This window comes from Centruroides vittatus, unplaced genomic scaffold (assembly GCF_030686945.1).
Source record: "Centruroides vittatus isolate TY-2023 unplaced genomic scaffold, ASM3068694v2 contig_202, whole genome shotgun sequence".
NCBI classification, from domain to species: domain Eukaryota; kingdom Metazoa; phylum Arthropoda; class Arachnida; order Scorpiones; family Buthidae; genus Centruroides; species Centruroides vittatus.
This window is the reverse complement of record NW_027121249.1, coordinates 584,875-611,899: the sequence shown is the minus strand read 5'-3', so window position 1 is coordinate 611,899 and position 27,025 is coordinate 584,875. Positions and strand designations below refer to the sequence as shown.

General features: G+C 34.4%; 1 protein-coding gene across 7 annotated transcripts in view; it reads left to right on the top strand.

Annotated features, from left to right (window-relative positions):
* The window catches only part of LOC136970549 (focal adhesion kinase 1-like), a 28,926-nt gene extending 10,507 nt beyond the window's left edge, over positions 1–18,419 (top strand). For 3 of the 7 annotated variants that reach the window (XM_067264990.1, XM_067264985.1, XM_067264989.1), the window contains exons 2-29: positions 348–522; positions 603–778; positions 2,930–3,017; positions 3,102–3,178; positions 5,076–5,193; positions 5,277–5,417; positions 6,006–6,083; positions 7,014–7,124; positions 7,200–7,311; positions 7,455–7,496; positions 8,496–8,517; positions 8,592–8,653; positions 8,739–8,783; positions 8,851–8,948; positions 10,062–10,146; positions 10,231–10,331; positions 10,394–10,509; positions 10,968–11,158; positions 11,224–11,428; positions 11,510–11,589; positions 12,739–12,770; positions 12,852–13,022; positions 14,503–14,664; positions 14,735–14,837; positions 15,118–15,182; positions 15,256–15,396; positions 17,864–17,944; positions 18,019–18,419. In XM_067264990.1, coding sequence (XP_067121091.1) covers positions 412–522; positions 603–778; positions 2,930–3,017; positions 3,102–3,178; positions 5,076–5,193; positions 5,277–5,417; positions 6,006–6,083; positions 7,014–7,124; positions 7,200–7,311; positions 7,455–7,496; positions 8,496–8,517; positions 8,592–8,653; positions 8,739–8,783; positions 8,851–8,948; positions 10,062–10,146; positions 10,231–10,331; positions 10,394–10,509; positions 10,968–11,158; positions 11,224–11,428; positions 11,510–11,589; positions 12,739–12,770; positions 12,852–13,022; positions 14,503–14,664; positions 14,735–14,837; positions 15,118–15,182; positions 15,256–15,396; positions 17,864–17,944; positions 18,019–18,417 — 3,213 coding nt within the window. In that variant the 5' untranslated portion in view covers positions 348–411 and the 3' untranslated portion in view covers positions 18,418–18,419. Of the gene's footprint in view, positions 1–344; positions 523–602; positions 779–2,929; positions 3,018–3,101; positions 3,179–5,075; positions 5,194–5,276; positions 5,418–6,005; positions 6,084–7,013; positions 7,125–7,199; positions 7,312–7,454; positions 7,497–8,495; positions 8,518–8,591; positions 8,654–8,738; positions 8,784–8,850; positions 8,949–10,061; positions 10,147–10,230; positions 10,332–10,393; positions 10,510–10,967; positions 11,159–11,223; positions 11,429–11,509; positions 11,590–12,738; positions 12,771–12,851; positions 13,023–14,502; positions 14,665–14,734; positions 14,838–15,117; positions 15,183–15,255; positions 15,397–17,863; positions 17,945–18,018 lie in introns of all 7 variants that reach the window. The other 4 variants (XM_067264991.1, XM_067264986.1, XM_067264988.1 and 1 more) reach the window with 4 other exon arrangements.
* Positions 18,420–27,025: the final 8,606 nt, after the last annotated feature.

Below are 27,025 nucleotides of genomic sequence, written 5' to 3'. Positions count from 1 at the left end.
GTGGGATTGCAGTCCAAAAAATCTGCGGTTCGTACAAATATTTTTGGTGATTCTATAGAGTATAGACTCATGATGACCAATGAACATCATAGAATGTATTTAGAGTATAGTCTACTATTATGTAACACATTAATTAATATGTATTCATGTATTTAAGTGTATCTAAATACGGAAAAGGTATAAGTGGCTACAAATTTTTACTTGTTTTATAATTAATTAATGATATAATCAATGATAAGTAGAACATAACATAAAAGTGCATACATGTATAAACACAGTAAAACCATTGTTTTATTTATAAAATATTTGATATAAAATTTATTAATTATATTTTTTATATATTACAGGACTACAGATAACGTTGTCACAGAAGCATGGGATAAACTGTTATCAAATACACTAAACAGTAATATGTATCATGGTTGTCCAGTTCCAGAGAAAATGGAGAAATCCATGCTGAAAGTGTTTTTAAGCAATGGAAACTCGAAAATTGTAAAATTTGGGGATGCCACAGATGTCAAAGTAAATAATTTTTAAATGTTTCTATATGAATTATTCCTTGATGATATAAGTTGGAATTTAGTTTAATGTTTACGGTTCAGGGAATCATTCGTTTGGTCACCAGCCGATTGTCGGATCGACCTCGGCCTTTGGAGTCCATGTATGCGATGAGACTGAACCATTTAACGACAAATGAAGTGTGCTGGTTACCGGACGATACCAGTATGTTTCAAGTTCTAGAAAGTTATTCTCGACAACATATATCCGAAGATTGGAGGTCAGATTCAGTTTTGTATTATTCCGGTCATATTCTTTCGATACCATACTTTTACTTGTTATACAGGGTCTTCCATAAAGAATGTTGTAATGTGCTGTACATAAAAACATTTGCCTGTTAAAATTTGTTATTGTACATATCTTCCTCATACACACCATGTAATAGATAAATATATAAATGTAACACTTACTAGAGCCTGTGACCAGTGTGAAAATAAACAAAATCAAATCAACAAACGTTTTAACCCGAGGAAGGACATAGAAGGTGTTCGGAAAATGTTTGTCAATTTGATTTTGTTTATTTTCACACTGGTCGGTCGCAGGCTCTAGTAAGTGTTATATTTATACATTTATCCATTATTGTACGGTTATTCTTTCAATCGGTGTGTGTCACATATGTCACGCATAATTAAGTAATTTAAAATGGTAGCATTCGTTTTGGAAGACTTTATATTATTTTTATTTTGATTCTATATTAACTGCAAAATGATCTAGTGATAGAATATAGACATGCAGTTGTGGACAGAAATATCTTTGTTGGATGATGGATTTGGTGGAAAAGTCCAGATTGGAAGCTTTTTTATGGTTTATTTAACTTAGGTATAAAAATTTAATGTAAAACAATTAATTAAAAGTCTTTTCTTTTTAAATATTCTTTTGAATATGTCACAGATATAATTAGTAATAGAAATTTTCTGCACCGGTGGCTGAGGGATATGCCTCATCTTGCCTTGTTCAATCCCATCCAATAGAAATACTTTGACAGAAAAATTTGCTGTTATAATGTTTTATGTTCATTTATTTATTATTTATTGATGCCATTGACAAGTTTTTACATCCGATAGTTTGTTGTATAATTAAATATAACAGTACTGAAAATGGATATGTTTAGATAAGCGTACATTAAATAAAAGAGAAATATCGAGTTTTATTATTTAAAAGTAGCAAATATAAGCAAGCGCGGCGCAGAGACCGTGTGAAATTATGTCAGGAAGTTTGTAAACTTGAAATCTAAACTTGATGTTATTGTAAAGTAAAGATAAACAAGTTGCTAATTATGTAAATATATAACATACAGTTGACTGGTGAAGTATGTCTTTAGTCAGCTGTAAATATATCTGACACTGTAAAAGACTTGTTTTTTGTGACAGTTTCTCTTTTAGTTTTATTTTTACGTTGTTCCCAACAAGAAGTTGTTCATTGTGCATCTTTAGTTTAATCAAGCTTTTATTTGTACAAATGCTTATGTCCTCATTTATTTTTTTTGCAATGATATTCTTATGAATTCATGATTGTGATTGAAACGTAATTATAACATTAAGGAACATGGTATTATTGTAAAATATTGTTACAGTAGCACTAGTCTGTCCCTTGATCGTCGGTCATCGATGATTGATCGTCGTTGGCTCGGTAGATATATAATGGATAAGCTTAAAAAACTAACCCGAAACCAAATGTGACAGCCGAATGGGTAAGAGAGATAAAGCATCAACCTTTTATTTTGGAGGACACTATACTGAATGGGTGGTCCATTCCAGTTATGCCGAGTCTTATCCCTTACTCCCAGTTGGCCGCGTTGTGCGTTGGCCAAACTGATGACGGTAGTTAATGTATTTTTCAAGCTTTAGTTTCCTGCATGGTTTGTGATTGTTAAATTAAGATAATATTGTAAGCTATTACATGTTAATGGATGGGCAGCTGAGCGATTAAGGCATCAGCCTACCAAGCGTAATAATGCCCCAGGGGACCTCAAGAATGAACCTGGACGGGTTGAGAAACTCGGAAATATTTCGAGTGTAGTCTATCCAGATCTGATTGCGTTCCTTATCCGTGATTTGTTTTAACCCACGACGGGTTTGATTAAAAAGGCCAACTCAGGATCCACAGGATGGAAAGAGTCAAAAAAGAAGTATTATATATTGTAATTTATATAATCTTAACTAAGAATATTCTGTTGAAATACAAAAAATAGAGGCGAAAAAGATAAAGGAAGACTAATTATTTTGTAATGGGATCAATTAAAACCCAGTATAGACTACTGATTTAATATCAGATAACGATGATAATTTTAACTTAATTTAATTAAGCTTAATTAAGGAACTTGTAAATATATGAACGGATTTTAATATAAAGTTTATAATTCTGTTAATAGATACGAACTGAGAATTCGATATATTCCGAGTGTTTTGAGAGATGTTTACGAAAAAGATCGAATCACATTTTTTTATTTTTATGATCAGGCAAGTTTTAAATACGAGGAAGACCTTATATACATACACACATACGTAAATACATGATACTAAATCCATTGTTTTAAATTACAGATAAAAAATGAGTATTTAAAACTAGAGTCTGATATTGATCAAGAACTTGCCATTGAGTTATGTTGTATAGAAATAAGGTAAGTACTTTATGAAGTATAAAATTAATTACTATAAAAGAATGGGTAATGCTTCCGAAACGAAAGTATTCAGAACTGCAGTGGCATAGCGAACATAACTGGCACCCCCTCTCCCTTCCAGAAACACACAAGTTTGTCTTGGAGACCATTTGCGCACCCCTCTGCGAGTGGCGCCTGGTGCATGATACAACCCCTTGCACCCCCCTCTCTACGCCACTGTAAACTGCTTTCGTTGAAGCAACGGAAGGAAGAAACAAGTGTTTAAATATTAACTACTTGTTTTGCTATAATCGTAAACACGATGGCTGGATGGTTGAGACAGTTAATATATTGGTTTCTGCTCCAGAGATTCGGGATAGAATATGGGAATTGAATAAAAAAACATAGGAATTTTTGGGGGGGTGATTTATCTGGCATATGTTAACCGTATTCCTATTGATAATTCTTTTCTCCTTTTATAAAAGTAATATGCTTAGCATTTAAAATCACTTTGCCTTCCACCAAGCGCACCATTCCTAATGCTGATGGTCTCTACTTGAAATAAATGTGCATAAAATTCAAAGTTATAATCATCCGTGTTGTATGTCTAATCATGCGACCATTCCATTATGGCTCTGGTCGAACTTTTAACCATATTGATGGGTACGATTAAGGCAGGTCCTCTTAATGTCCATAGAGTAGAAAGAGTTTAAAAGGGTAGAAAGCTCATTAAGTTAATTATAATCACAGAATTTAGTAGGGTTGGCAGTTGTTATATTTTTGACTAATTCAGTATATTGAGAATAATAAGAAAGAACAATGTTGCTGTGGATAAGGATAAATGACGTAGAAATGTAACAGTATTAATAAATTAACATTAAATAAATATACTATAAGAACATGATGCAGAAAAATTTAAAATTAAACTGATTTTAATTATGTAAAATACACAATAGAGAGGTCGAGGCACACGTATTCGGCCCAAAACGTGAACGGCGGACGGACGAGTGCCACCATCTGGCAGTTCTATACGGTCGATAATGGCATTATCTACATCTAGAATGGCGAGTAGACGATTGGCTTAAACTTCTTCAGTTTTTTGTGTTTGTGGTTAAAATTATCACGTATTTTATTCAAATAATGATTATTTAAGCATTTACGAATAATATTGTAAAGAAAGACGATTTTAATCCAGAAATTATTTAATTATTCAATTTTCTAGCGAGTGGTGTGAAAGTGCCTATAGAATTTACATGTATTTGTCTTCATAATAGCTTATCTTAAGGTAGGTTTGTTCTCCCATGGCATCTTCTACCATCAACAGCGTAATACAGTCGACTCCGCATAAGTCGACACCCGGATAACTCGTCACCGTAGGTTAATTAGTCAATTTTCTGTGGTCCAGGCCGACTTACATAGGCAATAATGTTATTAACCTTAAAAAACTTGGTTTACTCGACATTGCTTAACTCGTCACCACTGGATAAGTCGGCCGGGACCACAGAAAATTGACTATGTAACCGACGAATGACAAGTTATCCGGGTGTCGACTTATGCGGAGTCGACTGTATGTTTGTAAATTTTCTAAAAATAGTTTTCTGAGCTGCTTTTGGATTTACATAAGCCACTACTTCCCTTGACAAAAGTATGAGGTAGTCCTATTGTTTAGGAGAGAGAATGCTAATTAAAAATAATTATTCAGTGTTATTGACTGGTGAATCGGTTGCGGTTGTGGGGTGCATGCTGGAATGCACCCGTTGTTTTAAACGATTCTTAGCAACGCCAATCGACTGAATTGTTTTGTTTAGTTATGTCTGAGGTCGATGAATTAGCCAAAACATTTGCATTTTTTTTTTCTTGTGCTGCTTTAATTAAAAGGTTATTTTTATGTTTACATTAAAAGAATGTTTAAATGTAGGCGATACTTTAAAGACATGACACATTTTGCATTGGATAAGAAATCCAATTTCGAGTATCTGGAGAAAGATATAGGACTACATAAATTTCTTCCTTCATCTGTGATAATGAATAACAAGGTAATTTAGTTTCTTTTTATGTAATAACTTAAGCATTAAAATAATTGCATGCATAATATAACTTTTCATTAATTGTTTTTTAGCCAAAGACATTAAGGAAATTGATCCAGAGTCATTTTAAGAAATATTCCTTACTGAGTGAAGTCGAATGCATGTTCAAATTCTTCGAATTGGTGTATCAGGTGCTGAAGTACGATAGAGAAAGTTTCGAATGTTCTTTAGGGGTTAGTATCGTTTTTATTTTGTATGAAATTTATAAATATATCTATGTAAATTCTAGAATTATTTATTTTCTTCACAATGATTTAAAGTGTAAATATTAAGGCATAATTCACATTTACTGCTGCCCACCAGTGGCCAAGTAGACAATGCCACCGAACGTTGGTAGCTAGTTTGTGGGTTTGCACCATATCAACAGGCTTGCATTAGTTTCTTTTCTCCCTCGACATTATCAGCCTGCTTGCCGTGGATTCGCTTTGCGCTTATGATTTCACTTGTTGTAGGAGCCGTTGGGAGATTTAAGTTACGACTTTTGAATGGTTTCCATGGCTCTAACGACAGTTAATGTCTAGGTAAATCTATGTTATCCGTGACTAGCATACTACCCGGATGCTTCTTTGCTATAATTATTAGATTTATTAATTATTTGACGTTTTTTTTAATATTATCAATTCTTACTTCCAGCATTTCGCATTGTTTGAATTATGTTTAATCGTTTCCATCGTTAAACATAATTTATTCATGGTATAAAGTATCGATTGTAATAAATTATAGCATTGAATTGAAAAGTTATCAGATTTCTATTTTTACAGATTGGTTGGAGTGTTCCAATTGAACTTGTTATAGGACCCAGCATTGGAGTTAGTTATATTGGAGACAGAACGGGAAAGGTATATTTTACATTAATTCTGTTATTTTAAATTATAAAGACTAATATACAACAGAATTAGGGAATATTAACAAGTATAAATTTAAAAATAATACAAATTGACGACTAAATACATATAAAATTTGCTGCATTTGTTTTTGTATATTCTTTCCAACTACCAGAATGTAATTGACTTTTACGTGCCCCAGGCGAACATAACTGGCGCGTGGGGCACGACAGTTTATTGGCGTCTCCCTCCCCCCTCCAGAAACACATATAGTTTGTCTTGGAGACCATTTGGGTGCCCCTCTGTGAGTGGCACCCGGTGCATGATACACCCACCTCCTTGCTCCCCCTTGCTACACCACTGGAAGCTTCTCAACATACCTGAATACAATGAAAATAGAAAAGGTGTTTTAACTAATAGGAAATTGTAATGATAAATGTGATTGTGCATAAAGCCATATGCATGAAATGTTATGTATTTGTTCATTTGAGAAAATGCTATTACAATATTTTTTTATGTCTTTCTACCTTTTGGGCACTAAGAGGGCCCTTTTACTGGACCCACCATTGGTTTGACTACACCTTCGACGGAGTGGCCAGGTTGCGTGAGGAAGGAGATCCAACATATTCGGAAAAAACCGCTCATGTAAACTCTTTGGTTTTCCGCCCATATTCAATTTGGGGCCTCCAGTGACAGACTGACGCTTAACTGCCTCAGCTAACCGACTGGCAATATTACAATAATATAATGTATTGAAATCTACATTGTTATTTGAGAAAATTGCTGTTTGCTGCATGCATTACGTGGCAGTGAGATCTAGTGTTAATACAACAGGTGATAAATTCATATCGAGTATTGTACAATATATTTTCAATGAGCTAAATATTTATATTTATGTTTCAAAATAAATATTCTAGTAAGATGTAATATAAAATATGTTTTCAGTTAATTCACGTTGCCAATTTTTCGAACATACAAAGTATTCAGACGTCAAAGTCGGATGCCGAATCCAATTATAAAGGTGTCGTGCAGTTAAAAATTGCTGGCGCGTGTGAGGTACGAAGACATTATAAGTATGTATCTGTGATATTCAGTTCATTATGTTTTAAATATTTAAATTTTTCTTTGCAGGTTTTGAATATCTCTTGCTCATCCCTCTCGATTGCAGAAAATATAGCTGCGTTAATTGACGGTTATTGCTGCATTATGGATACAAACCGAGCGTCAATCTGGACCAGAAATGGTAGAGATTTACTTATAATATGAAATGAATCTATAAATTGGTTTATATATTTTATTTGTTTTGTATGTTAAACTATGCTTTTATTTATTTATTTTTTGTTTAGTTTTGCTTTATGTTAACGATTTACTTTCTTTCTATTAAAGTGTTCGTACGGAATTCTCATGTAAACAAAATTATGTCTTCAGGTTTGTCCTTTGTGGATCTTTGCTTTCTGCATAATCGCTTACATTTGCATTATTTATCATTAATTTTACTCTAATTCGATCTGCATTATTCTTTGATTATTAGAGTGAGTGAAACGAAAATGAGCCAATGTGATTTATTCTCAAACTGTTACCTCTAAATTAAAAGTAATCTCCAGCATTGAGACATTTGTCCTGTTGAGTAACGAGCATAGTGGTTCTATGCTCGTAGAAGTTCTTTGGTTTCTGCTTGAGTTAGCCTTGACATCTGCTGCACCTTTGCATATGAAATGTGTGCGGCCAGGACTTTACACTCCTCCTGTCGGGAAACTCGCTGTCGAGTTAGAGCCATTAAATCGATGACTTATTCTGTAAACTATATCCGTAAACAGGACTGTTGTGGTCGAAGAACTGGGTGTGAGAGACTATTTAATTGTCGCATTCCCGACCTAGTTGACAGATCCCCGATCGTGCGTCGTGGGAGTGACGGAGGGATCGTTCACTGGGGTAATTTTGATCATCGTTTTACACCATGTTCAAAGCGGAATTTGTCCGGCTCTCCTACGGAGGGGAATGTGGTCGGGACCGAGTGGTCCCAGCTGCACCTTCTCCGAGGTCAACTCGCAGATGAATTCGTGACCATTCAGTTTATCAAAGCTTCTTCAATTTATCAAACAAATGAACGTTGCATGGTGAAAGGTCCTGAATGTAGAGTGGGTAGAGATTTACTTATAAGCTCTTTGGTTTCTGCTTGAGGTACAAATACTTCAATGCCAACGTTCATTACTTTTAACTGGCAGGTTACAGTTCGCAAATAAAGCGGTTTTGGCTTACTTTCATTTGGCTCATTCTAATACAATTTTATAAACTCAGCACCACATTATAGTTACTTTCCTTTCTTTAAATCTGTTATTGAAATTAATTTGTAAATTCACTTAAATGTTTAAAAATTACAATATATATATTAAAACATTTAAACTATACGTTTCTTAAATTTTGCAGATAGTCCAACTACAAAATACAGGTACAATTTAATTATGTTAGTTACGATAAACTTCGTAAAACTGCAAATTTTTATATTTATTAATGTCTTTGCAGCAGTATACCCAAGAAGTATTTAAGTTCAGGTTCGTCTAGTGATAAAGATGCTAACTTTTCAGGTAAATTTAACATTATACCATGCGACGAAGGTATTGACAAGTAACGAAAGTTTAGAAATACTAAGGTCTTTATTTGCTTTTGCAGAAGACTATGCAGAAATTGTGGATGAAGATTATTCTACCCCCAGTGGTATGATTCTTACAGTTTTGGTATTTAAACTTTAACAAAAACCTTATTTTTGGTTTGATTATTACAGCTAAAGAATATGAACTGAAAAGGGCACACATCTATCTATCAGAAATAATAGGAGAAGGACAATTCGGTGATGTTCATAAGGGAACTTACAGGTGTAAAGTATGTATCTAGAATCATAAAAGTTCACTAAACTTAATACTTTATTAATAAAGATATAAATGAAACAGTGTTTACTTTAAATCTATAGTTTCCCGTGACATTAAATATCTGAACATTGGTTTAGAAGGACCTATTTAGCAGGTTAGAATGGTACAGAATAAACAGATAGAACGAGTAATGAGAAATTAAAGTAAGAAATGAACTTCTTGGCATTTAAACATCTCAAAGCCAAATGATTGCTGTAATGTATCAGGTTATTTATTTAATTGCCTCCTGTATATTGGATTTCTACCCTTGTATATACAGTTGACTCCGCATAAGTCGTCACCCAGATAACTTGACACTGTAGGTTAATTAGTTAGCTTTCTGTGGTCTCGGCCGACTTACGTAGGCAATAATGTTATTAATGTTAAAAAACTCGGTTTACTCGACATCATTTAACTCGTCACCACTGGATAAATCAACATACTTTTTCCGTTTCACACTTTTTTGACGTCTGATAAGTCGACTCCCCTCCTGAAAAAATGAGTTCACACTGTACAATAAGCTGTGTGGTGTACGAAGTTTTTTAAGGTTAATAACATTAATGGCTATGTAAGTCGGCCGGGACCACAAAAAATTGACTACGTAACTGACGAGTGACGAGTTATCCGGGTGTCGACTTATGCGGAGTCGACTGTATATATATTTTTATTTTAAATTACCATTCCAATATATGATGCAGCTCTTGCAAGGTTTATGGCTCCTATTGTGACAAGGTGTGGCCAACCTGACATTATACTATACAATCCAAACTTTCGCGCAAAGCAGTTGCTAGTGCTAAGAATTTGGATGGCCGAGCAGTTGATGTGACTCTGGGTAACTAGGAATGAATCTGAACCAGTTGGAAAATTCGGGAATTTCTGAGGAGCAGTCCATTCTGGATGTGCTGGCTCCCATTCCTCATTACCCATCCAGCTGCATCATCGTGGGCTTGATTAAAAAGGTTCTGTTCGTGTGTTAGAAGGTGGAAAAAGACAAAACGTATCTTTTACGTGCATAGAAAGTTTTAGATAACGGTTCGAAGTTTTAGATAACACAGATATATCTTTTATTGTTTTTTTACTAAATTAGGATGACCAAATTATGGAAGTAGCAATTAAAACTTGTAAGATAGAAAGTGAAGAATCTATGGGAGAAAAGTTTTTAGAGGAAGCATGTAAGCATATTTTTGTCATCCATTAAATAAATGTTGTTTCTACTCTAACGTAACTTTTCACATTAAATTGTGTTTGTTGTTTAGATATAATGCAACAGTTTGATCATCCACACATAATTAAATTGATCGGTATATGTTCTGACTCTCCAATATGGATAGTAATGGAACTTGCAAGGCACGGAGAAGTATGTAAAACGATTATATTCTTGTCTTATTTCATGGTTGCAATATATTAAAATTATTTCAGATGAGGGCATATTTGCAAAATAACAGACATCGATTAGATCTTTCGATGCTGATACTTTACGCATATCAGTTGAGTACGGCACTGTCGTATCTCGAAAGCAGAAAATTTGTTCATAGGTATGCCAGTAAATACGTTTAAATTTAAAACTTATATTGAAACACATGCTGCTAATTTAAATTACTGTAATCGTGTTAATTATTATCCAAGAAACATACAATGTAAATCAATTGATAGAGTAACTGAAGAGGCTGCATAATAACACAAGAGTGTTACGCAGCCTCTTTAATTATTATACATCTGCAGGAATGTTGTGACTGCTGTGGGAAGAGTGATAACAGATACGCCATAGTTAACGTTGGAGGAATTTGAGTATTGGTCAGATGTGGGCAGTGTAACGTATGCTACACACATTGAGAGACTGTAATTGGAAAATGTAAAACTTGGACAGTTTACCGATGTTTTACTGTGTTTTACGACATTTGTAGATAATAATTAACATAATTACAATATTTTAAAATGGTAGCATATTCTTTGAAAGATCCTGTATTTATTATAATTCTTATATAACGTTCAGAGATATAGCGGCAAGAAATGTATTAGTATCCTCCCACGACTGTGTAAAGTTAGGAGATTTTGGTCTATCGAGATGGGTGGAAGATCATCAGTACTACAAGGCATCGAAAGGGAAATTACCCATAAAATGGATGGCTCCCGAATCCATAAATTTTCGTCGTTTCACTACGGCAAGTGATGTGTGGATGTTTGGTAAGGTATTCTGAGTATGTATTCAAATTATTGTTTAAATTTTAGTTAATGTTTTTAAATGTTAGGTGTGTGCATGTGGGAGATACTGATGTTAGGAGTCAAACCATTTCAAGGTGTAAAAAATAACGACGTGATCGGTCGCATAGAACACGGAGAAAGATTACCTCTTCCGGAAAGTTGTCCGCCACAACTCTACAGCCTGATGTCGTTATGTTGGTCCTACGAGCCTTCCAAACGTCCTTCTTTTAAGGACATAAAACATGTTTTAAAGTAATTATCATTATTTTTCTTTATGATATTGAAAGATAATTATTAATTAACGATAATTATTGATTTTAATTTTGTTTTTAGAGAGATTCTTCAGGAAGAAAGGAAACAACAAGAGGAAATAATGAGAAGAGAAAATAGAAGGGTTCAAGCTATGTCGTGGGGTAATTATATTTTATATTTTCATATTGAATGAATTATATAATACATACATAAGTTACCACATGCGTTAAAATGATCTAATCCACTGAATGCCTAGTTGCATCCATGAAGGGCGTGGAAAAAAGCGTTAACAGAATTTAACACTGAAATTGAATTTCTTATATAGTGATAAAAGATTATATTAAAAATATATTTATTTCTTTAACAATTAATTCAATTCAAGGTGATATAATTAAAATAAAGCACTACTTTAAACAAAATATACAAAATTTGATGTTATTTTTGTATTATTAAAATATTATTTAGTAAGAATTGTTAAAGTTTGGAGTGTTGGCCAGATGGTAAAGGTAGTTAAGGTATTGGCACATTGATCTGGGGGACTTGGGATCAAATTTGTTCAATTGAAACACCCTAGGAATTTTTCGTGGCTGTCGGGAAACATTGGACCCCGTTCCTTGTTATCAGGCCACCAAGTATCAGGTCAGTCCATAAGTTCGTGCGCATTTTTATGACCTTGAGAAAAATCTTGTTTTGCTGTTAAAAATGTCAGTCTAATGTGATAATTTTTACACTCGAAGTGTTAAATTGGATCTCATTCATATAATACTGTTCAGAATTGTGAACATTTCAGTTGTTTACTTTCGTTAAAATGGAAGTAACCGACGAATATAAAAGACACGTTTTTATATTCGTCGGTTACTTCCATTTTAACGAAAGTAAACAACTGAAATGTTCACAATTCTGAACAGTATTATATGAATGAGATCCAATTTAACACTTCGATGTAAAAATTATCACATTAGACTGACATTTTTAACAGCAAAACAAGATTTTTCTCAAGGTCATAAAAATGCGCACGAACTTATGGACTGACCTGATATAATAAAGGCAAATTATATTAATCGGAATCAAAGAAGAATTCAGTTAATATTTGTATTGGATTGTGTTTGCATTTTCCACCATTCAATCCTTACATCATAGTATCACTCTTAATATTTATAAAGATAATTAAAGGGTAATTGCAGATTAATACACATTCACTTATAGAACATGTATTTTTTTTATTTATTGATATTATAAGGTAAAGACGTTAAGTGAGGACTTACTGTACTACTATAAATTTAATAACTATATGGCTAACTTCTTTTTAGGTTCTTCATATTCTGATGATCCACCTCCAAAGGTAATTGAAAAAATGCTTTTATTATTAGTACTTCTAAATGTTAAAATTTAATCTTATTTATTTATTTTTCGGTTTTTTCAGCCTTCTCGACGTCCGCCCAACCGTAGAAGTGTCTCTACTCCTCCGTCTTCGCCTTTCGGAAGCATTGGTTTTGGAATCAATCGATTAACTAGTAGTTGGGAAGATGTAGAGGGAGATATCCAGACTAATAATTTTGTTTCAAATTATTCTGTTCCTGACATTAAGAACAAAGTAAGTCCATTGAAATTATGAATTCAGAATATTATTTTACACTATTTTGGACTATTTATAGTTTTGCTTATTAACTCTCTACCTACAGACCCTTTTATAATAATTCAACATTAAGAAAACGAAAAATAAATAGGTATATTAAAGAAATAAGAATTTCTTATTGTCTGAACAATGCAGTGAAGTTCTCGTGAAGGTCTAGTAATGTTATTTCCCAAACTCTGTCTTGTTGAGTTGGGCTCTGTATGCGTCATGATCTGATGGTTAATTCAGGTTCGATGAAGGCACACCTCCACACTCAATTCAGAGAATATTTACAGTTTATTTACAACAGAGAGAAATGTAGTATATACAAGTTTAACAACATTACATACACAGGACGACAAAGTGTGGTGTCTCATGTATCAGCTTGACCTTCGGGAACTAGTAGACTCTGGGGAAGCCTCAGTCAACTTGTGGAGTTGGCTCGACGGCACGGTCAGTCCAGTCTCTGCACTAACCCATTTCTGAGATCGCTATCAGAGGAGAACACTCTCTCTATGCTCAGTGGGCTGCCTAAGTGTCTGAGACAACCGTATACCAGTCTCTTGCCCTTTCGCATCTTTTCCCTCGCCCGTCTTACTATTTAAGGAGTTTTTGGATGATAATTTCTGACCAACTTCTGACCAATCCCTTTCGTCAGAAGCTTTCCAAAACGTCGGATCTTCTTCCAACGAAACAACTCACCGTAACGTCCGTCACTTGTTTACATTTTTTTCTAGTAAGCTAACATGTTGCAACCACATTGCCTGCCCATACACAAGTCCCATAAACAAAGACGATACTCCCTTTGCTTCCCCAACTGTTTACAAATACAACACCAGGTGGACTAATTTACAAGGTCGTGTCACTTTTGTCCCTACTCTGTTAAAAGCAATCCTCATCCTCAAAATTCATTGTTATTGGCTGATTAGATAAATTTTTAATTTTTTAGCTTTTGTCTACTTTATCCGTAAGCCAATGAATACTTAGCCAATTCCAGTTGGCCAGATGACTGAACAGTTAAGCTGGGAGCCCACTGCTCCTGGAACTTTGGATTGAATCTCAATGGGTCAAACAACTCCAAGAATTTTTTGGGGTATGGTTCTGTTCCTCATCATCTGGCCAAACCTATAACAGGCTAGCTAAAAATGCCCTCTTAGTGCCTATCAGGTGTAAAGGAGAAACTGAATATTGCATGTAAAACTTTTTGGATACTTAAACCTTTTTCACTGCACAGTAACTTTTCGAACACCCTGTACACGTGGCTCGGCACGGGTTGTTTCGTAAGAGGTAAAATATTATCTGATACCAGATAATTAGAATATCTTAATTCTGACTTTTGCAGAAATGAGGTAGAAAGTCTTACCGACATTCTCTCTCAGTAGCAATGGCGTAATTAATTTTATTATCTAATTTCATTATACTTTAGATATATTTATTAGTTAATTTATGTACACTTCAGGGATTACTCGATCAAACCAGCGAACAGAAAATGAACAGTGAGAATATACAACTTTTAGAGAAAAAGTATTTGGCAATGAAACTTCAGCATCAACAAAAACAAGCGGACGAGGATTCTCATTGGTTAGCCGAAGAAGAATTAAGATGCGGTGCTCTTATCCAGGTCTGCTCTTTGATATATATACAGAAAATTTTGAATGAAAGAACGACCTACAATTGCAATTTTCTTGCAGCCGAAGAAACGATTGTCATTAAGTGATTGTTCGAGGAGTTCGGACACGGACAGTCTAGAAGCAGATAGTAATTTGGGTTCTCTAAACAGAATTCCACATCGAGGTTTGTGTTTCATTGTTACAAATATATTGTTTAATGATAAAATGTCGCAAAATGTTACGTAAATTTATTTTTGTTTTTTTTCTTTTTTGCGAAGACACAATGCAGTGACAGTAGATTTAAAACACTGGGCAAATTTTCATCCTTTATTCGGTTGGTATCGTTGCCGCGGCTAGGGGGGGATTCTGACTTAGAGGCGTTCAATCATAATCTATAAATTTATTTATTACAGTAAATTAATCTTTATTAGTCATTTATTATTCTGTAAATTTATTTATTACAGAAGTAAATAATGCTCTATATACTAGAGTGAATAGTGGAAATGGAACAAATACTACTAATGTAGAGGTAATATAATTTTTGGTAATATAAAATATTAAGATATAAAAGCTTTCTCGTGTAAGAAAAGTAAATATTGCAGGTAACGTCGGCCCCTACTGCTAATCTCGATAGAACAGGTGATTCTGTATATGACTGTACGACAAAAGTTGTGAGATCAGTTATGGATTTGTTGCAAGGAGTAGAGCAGTCCAAATCATCTGATTATCTGCTTTTAGTTAAGGTAATAATTATAATTATTCCTTAAAGATGTTATAAATTTAATATCCTTGTCTGTAATTTAAATATCATATCTAAAGTTAATATATTTATGTAACACTAATGGACTGCCTGTTAATTATATGTACAGTTTTGAGCCACTTTTCACCCCCTTCTTGTTGTGTAGAAAGATGTACTTTGGCAAACTTTAATTATATATACAATAGCGAGATTGAGGCCGAAGTTTTAAACGCAAAAACGTGTACGTTCGACGTTCTGCACCGCTTTCTCGTAAGCCCAGAAGCTTGACAATGGCATTTGGAATGTTGAGCATGATTCCATTGACTTTCCAAACACCATTGTCAAACTTCTAGGCTTACAGGAAAGCGGCGCCAAACATCTGATGTACGCATTTTCGGGTTTAAAACTTAGGCTTCAATCTCGTTAATAACTTAGTTCAAGGATCCTGACATTGATTCTACCAGTGGCTTCAATGTCACTTATTTCTCACTATTTTTAAGTTAGTCATTTTTTTTTCAACTATTTCGGTGATACGTCATTTATCACAATTTCTCACTTTTTCTCCCGTTACAGGCAATGTAATTTTCGTGACGCCAAGCAGTTACACATGTTACTTCATTAATTAATGTTTAAATACTTAAATTGCAATACCTGTAACGTCTTTCCCTTGTTGCACGTTGAATACTTCATGTTATTGCATGACTTTTGAGGTCTTAAAAATGTCAATTATGCAATATCATAAATTTGAGAGCACCAGTCTAACATTCACAAAAATTTTTTCAAAGTACTGTACAGTATTTAAAGTCCCTCCGAGCCCCTCACAATTAATCTTCACGCCTTCAATTTGACAGCAAGTGTTAGTTAGCATTTGTTGTTTAATGAAATGTCTTGTTTTAAGTTTTAATAATTCTACGACTCTGAAAATTATTTGTAATTAATAATTTTAACCAATTAAAACATTTCATATATCCTCTAATAGATGCTTCCTGCATTTAAATATCAAACTGGCTGACTTATTAGCCTACGGTTATGTTCTACAAAAAATAAAGAAACCGAGTAAAGAATAGATCAAAATATACAGATGTAGCAAAGGATAATTAATGACCCCTTTTGCTAATTTTGGTCAACCAACTCGATACAATTCACTCGAAAATGAATCCAGAAATTCCCGAGTTTTGGTTTTGCCAGAGACTGACATCTATTCAATTTAAGGCTGCATTTATGCAAATGCGAGAAGAGTGAAAAAGAGACAAAAACGAACTTTTTGCACCAGAATTTGCAATCACGACATCATTTATACAGAAGTTGGAAATGCAAACGAATGTCTAGACCCCGTGCGAGCATTAGTTTTAAATTATGTCGCTGTGGCAAACAGCGCCAATAGCAGGAAGCTCAATTTGTGGTATTTTCTGGTCATAATTACAAATTAAGATTGATTGAGATTGCTTTATTTGTACTACTATTAGTTAATAATGAAAATAACTTATTGTCCTTTAAACAAAAGAAAACAGAGTACTAATTTTATTTCAGTCACTGTTTAGTCACTTTTTCCTTGTTTGGAGTTGGTATTTTCACTTATTTTGAAGTCATTTTCTGTTCTGAGGCATGTTTTTGTGTTGTCTTATCTAATTGGTTCAATCCAATCCAATCACTTCACTAATATCACTAATGAAATTTCATATAGACAATACCTCAGTTCCCTTCTGAAGTGAAAAAAGTTGGCTCTCAGCTTGTCTGCTTGGGAGTGAGCAGAAAGTGCTGCATGCCGCGTGGTTGTTATGTAGAGATAGTGGCTTACAGTGAAGGACAATACAGTACAATCTGTCCAGAAACAATTGAGAATTGTCATTCAAAGCTAATGACCAGAGGTTCAGTTGCGGATGCACAGAGAAGTGGATGGCATCGGTTCCTACATTGAATTTTAAGGCCTGCACTCGTATTTCCATTTAATAAGATGCGTGTCAAATAATTTTCTTCGTCTTTGCAATAAAAATATAGAAATTATAGTGCTTTCTCAATGCATAGTTACTTTCCACTTATCTTGTAGATCTGTCATTACTTTTCCAATTGCTGGCCAGGTGGCTGAGGCAGTTAAAGCATCAATCCCCAAGATTTTTTGAGGATGGTTTGCCCTGGCTCACCCCTCCCATCTGGCCTTTACATTTTGGGTCTGGCCAAGCCTGTGATAGGTACGATTGATTAAGAGTCCTTCTTAGTGCCCATATCACAGAAAGAGTAAAAAGAAGTATGGGTATAAATTTGGAAACACTGATTGTGTTGCAGTTCAAGGGCACTGTATATGCACAGGGAAGAGGTGTACCCACGGCTAGTCCGTTGTCTGGAGACTGATTGATTGTGTTGTTTTAATGATAGGATGTCTTGTGATAAATGATATTTGAGAGATAAAAATTGATTTGTACATCTATACAAAAAGTAATTTTCAAATTATATAAAATTCATAAATTTTTCAGAATGTTGGCACCGAATTAAGAAATCTTCTTGCGAGCGTTGATGAGCTCTTTCCTACACTTCCTATATGGTCTAATAAAGAGGTAAGTCACGTAAGAAGATCTTTTAAAATATAAATTTATATTATTAATGCATAAGATATTTTAAAAACATTTAGATTGAGATGGCTCACAAAGTTCTAAGTAAAGACATGGCATCTCTAATAGAAGCGTTGAGACTCGTCCAAAAGTATTCTTGCACCACCCTAGATCAAGAATATCGCAAAGGAATGTTAGAAGCGGCTCACATATTGGCCATGGATGCCAAAAATTTATTGGACGTGGTCGATTCTGTACGAATACGGGTAAAACACGTCGCGCCCAACGAGAGTTTAGACAAGTTCCCGGAAGAGAGGAAAGCATTTGACAGTAGTGCCTTTAATTCCTGTAGCTCTTCCTGTATAGTGTCTAACAAAGCGGAAACAATTGCTGATTTTTCCGATCATGCAAAACTTCAATCAAAATTACCCCAGACTCAGGTCGACGAAGCAAACGATAGCGGTTACGACGTTACATAAAAGGGATTTCGTATTGATAATTTGTCATCAGAAACGAGAATTTAGTCAAGTTTTGAAAGCAATAACTTTCTCAGGATCTCGACAAATTGCACTTCCCGTTTAATTACTATATTGCGGAACGTAGGAGATATATTTTATTATCAAATGAAATCTGTGATATTCAGAAAGATTTAATTAGAATTTATGTATAGGTGTATATTTTCACAGTGCTACATTACAGAAATGAGTAGCACTCAGTCACATACAGTTTAGATATTTCCTACTTTGAATGTCTGTTTTTATTGTCATTATTTGGGAAAACGAGTGGTATTTCTACAATAAATATTTAAATATACCACCGAAATTGCATGTGATATGCATATATAATGTGGACATTTTTTAAGATATATATTAAGTGTGTAAATGACTAGAAGAAATAATATTTCACAATAGTTTTGTGAATTAATATTTTGTCTATTTATATGAAATTTGATGGCATAGAATCTGATCAAGAACATGTAAAGCAGCTCGTTTTTAGTCATTTCTGTCAATGGTCAAGGTGGTTAAAAATGTCAGTCTATTACTACTGGGACCAGATGAAATCTAGGAATTTTTATTGTGGTCAATTAAGCCCTGTCCTTCACCCCGTCCTTCCCTAGTTGAACCGGTAATGGATATGATTGAAAAGACCTTTTTAGTGCTTACAGGAGGGATAGAAAAACTCTTTTTCTGCATCTTTGCTATTATACGTTTGTTATTAGCTGGTTTACTGTTAAGTCTTCGGTTAAAGTTTACCTAGGGAACCCCAATGGCCGCGCTTCCGGTCGCCATTTTGTTTGCTGTACTACGCACGCGTACTACGTTCAAAAAATTATGCAAATTAGTTAGTATGTATAATTTTTTGAAAAAATAATAATTACATTAATAAAAAATAAATGTTTTAAGATTGTTTTATATTTCATAGCTAGCTGAACTTGCAAAATAAACTTTTACTCACGTGTTTGACGCTCTGTCATACATTTCCTTTCCGTTTCTTCTCGCTTTTCCTTGATTTGTGATCCCTATCGCTGATGTTTCTCTTTTTACTTGATATTTTTACACGTTTTTTAGTTTCGCCACACGAATGTGCCTTACTTTTTTTCTTTTCTTACACTCGTCGCTTTGTGGAGCAGCTGGAACAGACTCCGGTTCTTTCCATTTTGGCTTGATTCCGACATATTGCATCACGAAAAGTAGACGGAATAAAAACTTACCTATTTACTATTAAAAATAGCAGAAAGTAGCATTTTTTCTTCAAAAATGTTTAACTGGTGGAAAAAAACCACTCGCAGCAGTCGAGCCGTCACGAAAAACAAAAAATTTGCATACGATAGCGTTATTTAAAAATTGCGCCGCCTACACCGAATTTTTAACATCACCTGCCGTCGAGATTACCGGAAGCGCGGCCATTGGGGTTCCCTAGGTAAACTTTAACCAAGTCTTCATAATAGCTTATAACTGTCTTGGCAGCTTTTCACATTTTCAGGGATTTTTTTGTGATTGTATGCTAAGTTGTAATGATTAACCATCTGTTGCATTCTTCAACATTAAACTAACTACATAAGAATCAACAATCTTATTATTCAGGTCATTATATTTCAGGTCATACCTTGGCGTAGACGGACTATAGACGATACTAAGCCACAAATCTAATGTGAAGTATTATTACTACTAATCGTTTCCCAGTTTCTATGTGTTATTTTTGTCTATTTTATTGTACTGTACATGAAATTAAAATTCCAGCGGTTAAATTTATAGTTTATACAGAAATATATTATGAACGGTAATCAAACAGGATTTTTCCTAACGACTTGTATATTAAGGCAGCAAACTGTAAATGAGTATACAGAGATATTTTATGGATGTCCATAGATGTTTATATTTGTTAATCATCCAATGCAGTACCTGATTCACGAAACGGTGTTTTAGATTTTTCGTAAAATGCAATTTTTGGTGATATTTTGTACGAATACTTTACAAAATCATTTTTTTTTTTTTAAACAGAATAGTCTTTATAGAATGTACATTCACACTTTATATTGTTTGAAATGGAAATTTTACTATGTCTAAATAAAAATTGAAATTTCTCATGGTAAACATTTTGTACTTTGTCGTTCATTTTTTGATACTGTATATAAAAATCATTTATATGTATGGTGTTTTTTATATCAGTTTTATAAAATACAATTGTTACGGTTTACAATAAGGTTTTCAGTTTAGAATCTTGAAGTAAACCACGTTTTGGGCCCACCAGTGGCCAAGTGGTTCCGTTCCCCGAATACTGGGGGTTCAGTAGTGGGTTCGCACCTCCCCAGGACAGATGCCCCCTAGGCAGATTTCCCAAATTTGTGTTGCCATAACTTAACAAACAAATAATAAACCACGTTTCGAAGTGTGCGATCAAATAAGTACTTACAGCAGATTAGACAACAGTTATTGTGACTTAATTTTTTACCTTCAACCTAATCTGAGTTTTACAGGTTGTCCTAAAAGTCTCCAGTGGCCGAATAAATAAACCTTTGAACACTGGTAGTTGGTCATTGCTTCGTGTCTGACCAGTGGGTTAGCTACCATGCAGTGTTCTGGGTTTTCTTCGTGTGTCTAACACCTAAACAGAATCTAGTTTTTACGTAGGAAGTCCAGCTAGAAGTTTCCCCATTGACAGACCAGCCACGTGTTCCGTTGCCTTACTCTGTCAATCTACTGACACAAATCTTAATGCTGACATTTCAACGTTTTGTAAAGTTTCGTAAAACAGAATTGCTACTATAGTCCATGTTGTGTACAGCAGGATGATAGAGCGGTCAAAGAAGCCTACCGCTCTGGGGGATCCGGAATCGAATTCGGACAGGTCGAAAAATCCCTAGGAATTTTCGGGGATAATTCTACATTATCCACCGCTCCATTGTGCGCCTGAACGAACCCATAATGGGCTTGCTTAGAGAGGCCCTCTTAGTACCCACAGGGCGAAATATGCTTTAAAAAAGCCCATGTCGTGTTGTAGAACTAGACAGTTCGAAGAATTTTGCAAGTTTGATGTGTTGGAATCAAGGCATACCAATAACTAACAGAGGGAAGACATGATAATCAGTCAAAAATGATCCCCCAATATTTCTACACAATTGGACACAGGACATCTTCAAACGACCAGGAAAAAACATTGGAGGGTTTTTCTGTATGTATAGATGGTGTGAGGTGGCACTCTCTTGAGGCGTAATAACTCCCGTGCTATTTGTCGAAAATTTCTGAAAGTTTGCAGGGAGATTTGTTTAATAGGGGGATTTATGCTATTAAATTTTAGTGAATAAATACCTAGAAGAGTAGAAATAAAAAGGGTGGTGTGTAGCTGCAGTAGGGTGGGACTTAATGACGATTTTACTCGTTATTTGCATTTACAATTTTTTTTTTAAAATAATAAAACCAACCATATCCTCAAAATCGAGCTTTTTGCCAATTTACAATAGTTAAAAATATCAGATTTTTAATAAAATATGACAGCAGATGGCTCCACCAAATTTTCCGGGAAAGTTAAGCAACTCGTTGCTGGACTTTTTGAAAATGAAATTATTCATCTAATAATCATTTTTTTTCTACCGTTTCCGTTATTTACATTACAGTTACTGGGGATACTATAGATTACTATCTATGGAATTTCGGGTCTTTGAGTATATATCTGAACTGAGGGGACCGAGACGAGTTCAACGATACCCTACTTTTGGACCGGAGACGAAAAATAAAAAGTTATCATACTTTTTTCCAGCGATCGCGCGATGATAGGGAGTCGCGTCGCTCTCACCGCTAAGTCGGCCTCGCTATCGCGATCGGGAGTCGCGTCGCTTGCCGTTAAAATTGCCTTTAGTAGACGTTTCCCCCCTTTTTTTACTTTGTTCAATAACTACCGTGAATCAATAATTAGTGACGTTTAGCACATGGCGGCCTGCCGGCGGCTCCCCTCCGGGAGGTCAGTCGAGAGCACGAATAGTCGGAACGGCCGCCACGTTCGCTGCCATAAGTAACATTAACCGAAATGGCGATCGCGCGATGATCGGAAGTCGCGTCGCTCTCTCCGCTCTCGTATCGCGTGTTTAACCCTACTGGAGATGACCATAGTCCGACGTCAAGATTTGCAGACTTTACCGCAAGATGGCAGTACTAGCAACTATGGTGCCGTCTTCGTGAGAGCATTAAAAAAGTATGGTAAGTGAAAAAGTATGATAACTTTTTTATTTTTCGTCTTCGGTCCAAAAATAGGGTACCGTTGAACTCGTCTCGGTCCCGAGTTCCAATATATAATCAAAGTCCTGAAATTCCATAGGGAATTTCAGGACTTTGATTATATATTGGAACTCGGTAATCTATAGTACACCCCAGTTAGTTTCTGTTTTTGTAGTTGCACTTATCAGATCATCAATTTGTGGTAAATTACAATTCATTATTGAGGATATGGTAGCGTATACGTAGTATGTTAGGTACGATGGGCCATATTATAAATGTTATTTAAATTTTGAAGTAAACACATTTAGTGCTGTGTGTTTCTGTGTGATTTTTAACAGTTGACTTATATTCACATGCGTCTTATATGTGAATCTTATATTCTATAGTGCGTCTGGCACTATAGAATATAAGATTTAGCATAAATAAACGGGTTTATTTGTAATGCAGCTGTTGCCTGGCTTCCATTCACCCCATATCCGATGAATGCTGACGTTTGATTATCCCCAATTTGGCGACTTTACACTTATCTGTAATAGGAAATCATTTAGAAACGACAATAGAGTTTGAATTGTTGATTTGTTAACAATTACAGAAAAATCTGATTGCATAATTGTTGTCGTGAATGACGTTCGGCGAATGATGTCACGTCATTTAAAAAATTTGATATACATGATTTTGTCTGTAAAATTTAGTTTTATATCAAAGAATTCTTAAGAATTAATTATAAGAATGTACTGAAATTACAAAGGTACGCAGAATTTATGTAATTTAATAGTTGGTCATGTTTGTTAGGATGGATGTTACGCGCTGGAGAATGCCTCCCGGGAACTCTTTTTAAGGGTAACTGTCTCATATTTAAGAGTTACAGATGCGGAGAAAACGCGGAAAACTCTACGTGGCCACGCTCCTGGCGAAGCGCAAACCCAGCACCAAACTCCGAGTGTTTGGGGAACGGAACGGCTTGGCCACTGGTGGGTCCATTACACGTTACATTTCAAACATTACAGAGCCCTCTATCGGCAATTTTTAATATTTTTCTTAATTAATTTATTCTTCTTCCCCTTCTTAAGTAGTACGTGTATGAATTTTGGTTTCATTTGTGTTATGCCTTTAAGCTTTCGACAGAATTTTCATTAATTTCAGAAAATTGTAAAAAATTGCTCGAAAATTGCATTGTCAAAAGTAAATACGTTGGTCAATTGGAATGGATTTGAAATTGGTCCTGACATTAACGCAGAGCAAATAATTTGAGAAATAGTATTATTGTATAAGTATATTTATTCCACATTGATATTGTTACCAATCGCGCTAATTACATTTGACATGTAAAAGTACATCACTCTAGCAATTCGCGCAGATTTTCCATAACAAAAATGCTTGCATCTGTAAGTGGCCAGAATAAAAAATATATACGTATTGCATTCAGAAACTTAGAAAGTTATTAATCTCTTCGAATATTTTTAAACGTTCACGAAATATGGACTTTTAAAACAAAGGTGCCTGTGGCATGTTACAAATTCCATATAAGCAATACAGGGAAGTCTGTTACCCTCTGTCAAGTGTGCTATCAATGAACGCATGTAACGCTATTCATTGATAACACACTTGCAGCAGTTAGTTACCTGAAGAAGATCGATTGGTTCTACGATAGTGTGGCATCATCTGGGTGGTTTACCTGTATTGAAGGAACTAAATATTTTGAAATTTGGCAGAGTTATTTCTGCACATAAGGCATTAAAGCGTTGATGTTAAATTTTAGTGGTTAAAATGTTTACAAGTAAAAAGATACAGAGCATCATAAGTCACATATAGAGTGTAGTCAGACTATAAAAAATTGATTAAATTTACCTATGGTAGTCAAAATGGCGGCTCGTCTCTAATTCCAGCAAACAGAAGAAGGGAAACAGTGGGGACGCACGTTCTAACCTATTCTAATAAATTACCATAATTATTACCAACCAAATTATTACTGTTTCCCTTCTTCTGTTTGCTGGAATTAGAGACGAACCGCCATTTTGACTACCGTAGGTAAATTTAACCAATAAATTTTACTCGTTATTGGCAATTACATTATTTTTCACAAACCAATATCTTTACTCAAAATTAAACCTTTTTGGTAATAATTGGTAATATAAAAATATTTTTTAATAGATTCTCAGATGGCCTGGCACACAATTTTAACTTTCAGCTGATGTTACTTGTTTTTTACATTTGAATATTTTTAATTTCCTGGCTGTAATATATAACAGAGGAAAAGTATGACGATCGGTCAAAAAACGCCCCCGAGAGTTTTACATTTTTGGAATCAGAGGACCCTGAAACATCGAGAAATTCAAAAAAAAAAAAAAATTTGGGGTAATTTCTGTACATATGTTGTTAGTGTGTATGAGAAGGCACGCTTTTGTTCACCTTTCTGAAGCTTAATAACTCCCGTGGTTTTGGTCTAAAATTTCTGAAATTTGGCACGGAAGTCTGTTTAATAAGGCTATCAACGCTGTTAAAGTTTGGTGACTGAAAGTCGAGGGAATGGGGAGATAAAGGGGGCCGTGTGTATCTTCAATAGATTTAGACTTAATGACGAGTTTACTCATTATTAGCATTTACAACTTCTTATAAAATCCATCTTTACCATCAACAACAACCTTTTTGCATTTTGTAATAGTTAAAAAATATAAAAACTTTTAATAATAAAATATCATAACAGATGGCGCCACTAAATGTTGCCGGGAAAGTTCAGAAACTCGTTGCTGAATTGTTTAAATAAAAAAGTATATAAAACTTCAACAAAATTACTGCGTTAAGAATTTCTAAAACGAAATTCTCAAAGCAGTGGTTTTACTCGAATGCATACTTGTTTATTGCAGGCAAGTGAAATTGGCAAAATTGGGTTTTATTCTTTGGGTCTAGCGTTTCTCAAACGAGATTCCGGGATTCCGTTTGTAATTTCAGTATATTCTTATAATTAATTCTGCATACAAAAATTTAATACGATTAATAATATAAAAGTTATTTTTTAAATTAAGTCTCTTAAAATCTAGGAAAGTTATTCTACTCGTTGCTGGATTTTTTTAATTGAAAAGTGAAACAAATTGATGAAAACTTTTCGAGTTTATTTCCATGCAAACTTGGCATAATGGTTTTATAAGCTTTTATTTCTATACAGCAAAGTGACACGTGGGAAATCTGCCAGAGGAAAAATGTCTCCCGGGAGGTCTATTATGGGAAACTGGCCCCTATTTAGATGTTACTAACGTGAAGAAATCCCGGAAAACTTTCTGGACAGCTCCTTAGCGAATCCGTTACCAAATTCCAGCTTTTGGTGGTTTTTCTTCACTCGACCACTGATTGGCAATTAGTATAATGCGATCAATAAAGTGTTTTAACAGGAACACTTTTACCGTGTAAAAATAAGTCTGATTTCACAGTAGCCTGTTAAACTAAATCTATAAGCATGGGAGGTAATTGTATCCGAACACACTATATTTTTTAAATTTCCATATACTTGATATATTGTCTATACTTAAACAGTTTACTGCATACCTCCAGTAAATATAGAAAACAGTACAGTACCGTGTAAGCATTTTCTTTTTTATCATTAATCAAAAATATGTTTAAAAGATGTTAGTATTTAGCAAACTACAAGAATTGGAATTGAGACTTCGAGCCATCTGGATACAAACAATATTGGAATAATTAAATTTTGTTAAAATACTTATTTTTTTCTACACAAATATTTGTTTCGAGGATGCAGTCAGATAGGTGAAAGGTAAGACCAGGCATGGAAGGATTAGGGGCAAGAGGCTCCGAATAACTGGTGTTATTACACCAGTTAATCGGAGCTCATGGTTAACATAATGGTAACCTAAAAAAGCGGATACAATCGGCTGCAGAAGATTCTAATTGATGTCAATGTGTAATTTCGTAGCGTAAGAAATTTAAATTACTTACTATTTACGTTTCATCAAATAATAAGTTAGTAATACTTGTTAATAATGATTTACTAATCTCGTGACACATGTAACTGTTCTTTCATGAATACAATTAACACACGATCACGTGTAGAATGTGACTATTACAAAAAAACTATTTCTTAATTCTTTGTAATATATAATGTCAAACGATCTAAATCACTAAAAATACATAATACTATATTTTACTACAGTTTATTTTTTTGCCTTTGAAAACTAAAATTGCATTTTTACAGTAACTTTCGTGGCTGTGACCACATTAACAATGGGAATAGACAGGTGGTGAATGACAGAACAAAATATACTCAGGATTTTTCTCCATTTTAAAAATTCGACTGAATGGCTGTCCATCAATCGATTTCTGGTTTTCCACAGTAGTAGCTGATCACAATAGTCCTGATCCACTA